This window comes from Eurytemora carolleeae, unplaced genomic scaffold (genome assembly GCF_000591075.1).
Source record: "Eurytemora carolleeae unplaced genomic scaffold, Eaff_2.0 scaffold473, whole genome shotgun sequence".
NCBI lineage: Eukaryota > Metazoa > Arthropoda > Copepoda > Calanoida > Temoridae > Eurytemora > Eurytemora carolleeae.
This window is the reverse complement of record NW_019396633.1, coordinates 135,825-142,734: the sequence shown is the minus strand read 5'-3', so window position 1 is coordinate 142,734 and position 6,910 is coordinate 135,825. Positions and strand designations below refer to the sequence as shown.

Below are 6,910 nucleotides of genomic sequence, written 5' to 3'. Positions count from 1 at the left end.
GGGGGGTCAAATTGCCCCCCCCCAGCATATCCTGGCTTTCAAGTACCCCAGCAGAGATTTTTCTCCGGCCACAGTTGTTTTTGAAAAGTAAGACTATTACTAATCAACAGCGAATAGGCTGTTTGGTTTACCCTGAAATTACCCAAATAAGTGAACGGTCCCTTTAAGTTACCAGTATTAGCAATTCCTTTTTATTAACTTATTCAAGTTTAAATTGTATTTTCCTCTGGTTTTCTGAAAAATGTAGAATAAGATATTTTTATTTTTCAAAGCTAAAACTTTATCATTGGATGCAATGTCGAAAATATAAGGTTAATTGTACAATTTAAACACTTTCCAAGATAGTAAATGTGAAACAGAGGTTACAATAATACCGTTCTGAAGCGAACTCTCTTAAATAGAATAGTCACCAAAATTTACAATTTTCTTTATAGAAGATATCAGTCCATGATCTTGAACAAATCATATATTATTTTTTATAAAGCGTTATTTCAGTTTTAATAATTCAGAATTCCTTAAAATATTTGAATTTTGATCTGTCAACTGGAAAGGTTTGTCTATCTCCACTGTCAGATCAGATTTAGAGTTCAATGGAAACTAGAAGAATTTTCAGACCTTTCGTCTTTTTTTCTTGCTTTTCCATATAGTACATGTCTTCATCATTTACAGTAATTATATTATTTGCCTTTTATCCTTGATGTTTGTATCCCTCTAAAAATTTCAGCCCATTCGGTCCAGCCGTTTGGCCGGTATAGGGAACATATATACGAATGTCTTGTTTTTGTATTCATTTATAGTATTTTTTTTTTACACGTCTTATTATCTTAGATTATTCATTTTACACTTCTTAATATCTTAGATTATTCATCTTACATGTCTTATTATCTTAGATTATTCATCTTACCCGTCTTATTTTCTTAGATTATTCATTTTACACGTCTTATTTTCTTAGACTATTCATCTTACACGTCTTATTATATTAGATTATTCATCTTAACCGTCTTATTTTCTTAGATTATTCATCTTACCCGTCTTATTATCTTAGATTATTCATCTTACACGTCTTATTATCTTAGATTATTCATCTTACACGTCTTATTATCTAAGATTATTCATCTAACCCGTCTTATTATCTTAGATTATTCATCTTACCCGTCTAATTTTCTCAGATTATTTATCTTACATATCTTATATTCTTAGATTATTCATCTTACCCGTCTTATTTTCTTAGATTATTCATCTTACACGTCTTATTATCTTAGATTATTCATCTTACACGTCTTATTATCTTAGATTATTCATCTTACACGTCTTATTATCATAGATTATTCATCTTACACGTCTTTTTATCTTAGATTATTCATATTACACGTCTTATTATCTTTGATTATTCATCTTACACGTCAAAATTATCTTTTAGTTTTCATCTTACACGTCTTATTATCTTAGATTATTCATCTTACTCGTCTTATTATCTTTGATTATTCATCTTAAACGTCTTATTTTCTTAGACTATTCATCTTACACGTCTTATTATCTTAGATTATTCATCTTACATGTCTTATTTTTTTAGATTATTCATCTTACACGTCTTATTATCGTTTAGTTTTCATCGTTTTTCATAATATCTTTTAGTATTCATTGTACACGTCATGCTATCTTTTAGTATTCATTGTAAACGTCATAATATCTTTCAGTATTCATTGTAAACATCATAATATCTTTCAGTATTCATTGTAAACGTCATAATATCTTTCAGTATTCATTGTAAACGTCATAATATCTCTTAGTATTCTTATAAAATGTCATAATATCTTTTAGTATTCGTATAAAATGTCATATTTTCTTTAAGTATTCATCTTGTATGTCTATGTTACCTGGACCTAAGATGAAAGCCGTTGCACTGATAGGAATAACAATAAGGCCTGTAGGAGCATAAAAACATTTTTACAATTTATTCACAATTTGCGGTTAGAACAATGATGGCCGTGGAAAATATAACGCGATTAATAAAACAGCCAAAAATATAAATACCAAAAGAATAACCATAGTTTGACCAGATATATAAGTGCTAAACATATAACCAGCAAAAATATAACCATAGTTTGACCAAAAATATAACTAGCCAAAAAATAATATTTTTTTACCATGATTATTATCTTTTTTTTAACTAGACAGAACTGCAAACTAGACAGAACTGCAAACTAGACAGAACTGCAAACTATACAGAACTGCAAACTAAACAGAACTGCAAACTAGACAGAATGAGATAGTAAATTAATGCGACATTACTGCTACAACTTTGTGACCTCTAGTTTTAATTTTATGCACAAGTATAAAAATTATTTGGTTTCATGTAAACAATTCTAATCTTTGTTCTTCTCAATAACTCTTTAATTTTATAAGTTATGATTAAAACATAAAAGATTTATATTTTTGACGTGCAATTAATGATTAAAATTTACTTTAACTTACCGTGATATGAATGTTTCTATGTAGTATTGAAAAATCTTAAATATAAATCTTATATATTTATTAAATTTATATATAAGATACATTAACAACCAGTATTAAGCAGGATTTCGTTGTGTTTCAATGATTTGAAAGGAATTGTGACTTTGCCACAAACTCAATTTCTAATGTTTGCAACAAGGTGGTGAATACATAATTTCTTTGCAGTATTTTAGGATATCTATCTGGATATATATCAGCATCTATCCGCATGTATGTTGATATATTTGTATATACCTGGATATACCTGAATATATCTGAATATATCTGGATATATCTGGATATATCTGGATATACCTGGATATATCTGTATATACCTGGATATATCTGGATATACCTGGATATACCTGGATATATCTGGATATATCAGGATATATCTGAATATATCTGAATATATCTGGATATATCTGGATATACCTGGATATCTGAATATATCTGAATATATCTGGATATATCTGGATATATCTGTATATATCTGGATATACCTGGATATACCTGGATATATCTGAAAATATCTGAATATATCTGGATATACCTGGATATACCTGGATATATCTGTATATAACTGGATATATCTGTATATACCTGGATATATCTGGATATACCTGGATATACCTAGATATACCTGGATATATCTGCATATATCTGGATAAATCTGAATATATCTGGATATATCTGTATATATCTGTATATACCTGTTAAAATACTGCTTTAATGCCAGAAATAATGTTTTTATGCTCCGTTCCTACAATAAGATCTGCAATCGCCAGACTCATGATAAACATATTTGACACCTAAACATTTAAACAGGGATTGCAACTTTTGTTTTATTAATCCTTTAAACTAAAATTCCCGCGTTTAGCGATATCTCATGCAAAAGCTTTTGCTTCTAAGCATATGTGAAAACCTTTTAAAGGATTACATTATTGTAATAAGAGCTGAAACAGGCTTACAGAGCTATATCAGAATACAGAGAATTTGATAAAGAGGAAATGAATATTCTCCACATACTATAATTTTCTATTTCCTATTTATTTGCATCTTAATGACGTATACCTTTGATATTGTAAAGTTTTACTGTTTGCTCTAACAAATAATTCACACATATCTACATATATTAAAATAAAAAATGTCTACGACATCAGGTTGCAAAGATATAGGAAAATAGAAAATTGTATCAATCTGTAATTTAGTTTTAGTGAACATCAAATAAAATTTTCTTAAAGCCGTATCTTTGCAACCTGATGGTGTAAACCTGTGATGCTTTGAAATATCAAAAGTCGACGAAACTGGTTTAAGGGGATAAGAAAAATTAAAGTTTGTTGAAAGAAAAAGAAAAATTAAAGTTTGTTGCATGCAAGAAATTTATCAGGAATCGATATGATCCTTTTCTTTTAAGTGAATTTATAGTTTTAAGGATTTATTAGAGTTAAATTGGTCTCAAAATGTAAGAGACTTTTTTTAAAATGTTTTAGAACAATTAAAAGTTTTTTATATTGTTTTCTTCAACTTTTCTATTGTACCGTGATCCTCAGAATAAAGTGGAATAAATAGACAGCTAAATGATAATACCGAAATACAAAAATCGTGTACATTGAAACTGTTGTGCTGGGAAACTTGAAGGTGTAAATATTTATTATTTCGTGCCATCAAGGATTTAGATTTATTATAAATAAAACAAGGATGAAAATTCTGTCAGTGTTCTGTCGCATTGCGCATTACTTTTCAAATTTAACTAAGTAAAACTTTAATATTTGTCCCTGAAGGCTAGATGCTTTTAGGAAAAATAAACATGCAGTAGGGGGCGATAACGTCCTGTGTGTGAGTCTGTACCAAAAGAGTTTGTGTAAGGAATACCGAACCGAAGGCCTGTACTGTAGGTATATACAGTACATAAGAATCTCGGCATTTGTACAGTCTAGGAGAGTACATTTGTTTATTGTTAATTGTTTACTTAAAAATAAGTTTAGTATACATGTAATATATTATTTACATATTTAAGTCAACACTATAAAACCAAATTTTCATTAAAAGAATATAATTTGATTAAAGTTGACAGTAAACTACTCATTATTATTTAAGTTATTCAAGTTTAATTATGATTGACTACACTGTTCTGCAACTTCCTTGACGGTAGTCATGTTGTGTGTCTGTACCAAAAAAGTGTGTGTAAAAAATACCGAACTCGTCTGCAACATGCCAGACCAGCGCCATTTCCTTTCCCTATATTCCTATTCCCTGCATGCAATATAGTGGGGTCTATATAACTTTGGACTAAGAAGATGACAGTGATTTCTGTCTAAATGAACATAAAACAACACAGACCCATTTCACGATTAAGAAGTTAATATTCAAGCTGCTTGGGAAACTATACGTTATATACAAATAACATGGCTTAATGGAATTGAGTCTTTGTCACAAACCTAAATTTTCTAATCCATACATCTTGACATAATGATAGAGTAAACTTTTGATATTTCAAACGTAGATCATTTGATCCAACATAATTTATAGTTTGAAATATCTAAGATAACCAAAATTGGGTTGCAAAGATATAGGTATTAGAAAATAAATTCCTTTGTCCACAATTTTAAAAGTCCCGTGCAAATAAATGATGTTAGTTACTTTCCCAAAGGCATTTTCCCAAACGGCAATCTCCCAAGGGTATTTTCAAAAGTGGCAACTTCCCAAATGTGCAACTTACCCAAGTGGCAACTTCCCGAGTCTGTCCTAGCCTTAGCGCTCGGCCCCTATTGTAGCCTGCGGCGTCTCAGACGGTCTAACCTTACCTTTGAGAAGTTGCCACTTGAGATATTGTCCCTTAGAAAGTCGCCCTGGGGAAAATGGCTTTGGGAAAATACGCCAAATACATAAACCCAGTCTTTCGTTAATTTTTAAACTTTAATTATTACTTGATTTCATGTTCATTGTTAAATTCTAAACTATATTATCATTAGTTTCTAGAAAAAAAATGTTTCTCTTGAAAATCTGGGAATTATGGGCCAACTACAGGAAGACCCAAAAAGAATATATGACTTGAAAGACAAAACTGTACTGATAGGGTTGTTAATCGTTTTGGAAAACGATCGTTTTTTGTTTCGTTATTCAATTGTTTTTTAAAACGACCCACTTCTGTTGTCAGTTTCTTTTGTTAACTCTCATTATGTTTACCCAGCTCAATGATAACACTTACCGTCTGTAGACGCCTCTCTGTGCGTATAGCATGAAGTACAAGGCCGTTTCCAACAGTTGTTAGAAAACTAATAATATAGAGGACCAATCCGACCACCCATCTTCCATACCCAGCATTCTTAATAATAATAATAATAATGATAACAATTAGTACAGTACAGTACAGTACAGTACAGTACAGTACAGTATAGTACAGTACAGTATAGTACAGTACAGTACAGTACAGTACTGGAAACACTGAAATGCAGTGATTTACTATACATTAAAGTACAATGCAGAACTGTGTACTGCATTACAGTACACTAAAAGGCTGTACATATAAGTTTATGTACTGTAGATCGAATACCTGGTAAAGGTTTAGATAAAAAGATATCCCTGATTCTTTACTGCTAGTGTTGGAAAACATATTCTCAGAATCACTTCAAGAAAATAATATTATAATTTAATGTAATAATTATAACTTAAAGATAATAATATTATAATTTAATGTAATAATTATAACTTAAAGATAATAATATTATAATTTAATGAAATAATCATAACTTAAAGATAATAATATTATAATTTAATGAAATAATCATAACTTAAAGATAAAGATACTATAATTTAATGAAATAATCATAACTTCAAAAAATAATATTATAATTTAATGTAATAATTATAACTTAAAGATATTGATATTATAATTTAATGTAATAATTATAACTTAAAGATAATAATATTATAATTTAATGAAATAATTATAACTTAAAGATAATAATATTATAATTTAATGAAATAATCATAACTTAAAGATAATAATATTATAATATTTAATGTAATAATCATAACTTAAAGATAATGATATTATAATTTAATGTAATAATCATAACTAAAAGATAATGATATTATAATTTATATGAAATTTGAAGAAAAAGCTATTGGAAAAAAGCGTTTTTTTAAATGTTTATGAAAGCGGAAAAAACGTCTACTTTTTGTTAAAAAGCGTTTGTTGGTATGTATGTGACAGTACTATGTGGAAAATTGATATCTCTTAAGTTCTTTAATTGGATCTTTGCATGATATTAATACAATAATTTTTCTTTCAACACAGAGTGTTAAAGTATAAAGAGCTATACGTACATATTTCTCTGGTTACTTTGAGAAATTTATTCGTTTTCATATTATAACGAATATTGTATCACCATTAATTTCTTCTGAAGGTTTG

The 6,910-nt window shown here is 28.7% G+C and overlaps 1 protein-coding gene across 1 annotated transcript in view; it reads right to left on the bottom strand.

Annotated features, from left to right (window-relative positions):
* Window positions 1-6,118, bottom strand: part of LOC111706623 (histamine H1 receptor) — a 22,177-nt gene extending 16,059 nt beyond the window's left edge. Inside the window, exons 1-4 of the mRNA XM_023479536.1 lie at window positions 6,050-6,118; window positions 5,705-5,821; window positions 3,230-3,305; window positions 1,878-1,925 (exon numbers count right to left, since the gene is read on the bottom strand). Of these exons, the coding sequence (XP_023335304.1) occupies window positions 1,878-1,925; window positions 3,230-3,305; window positions 5,705-5,821; window positions 6,050-6,109 (301 nt within the window). The 5' untranslated portion in view covers window positions 6,110-6,118. The remainder of the gene's footprint in view (window positions 1-1,877; window positions 1,926-3,229; window positions 3,306-5,704; window positions 5,822-6,049) is intronic.
* Between the last annotated feature and the right edge of the window lie 792 nt (window positions 6,119-6,910).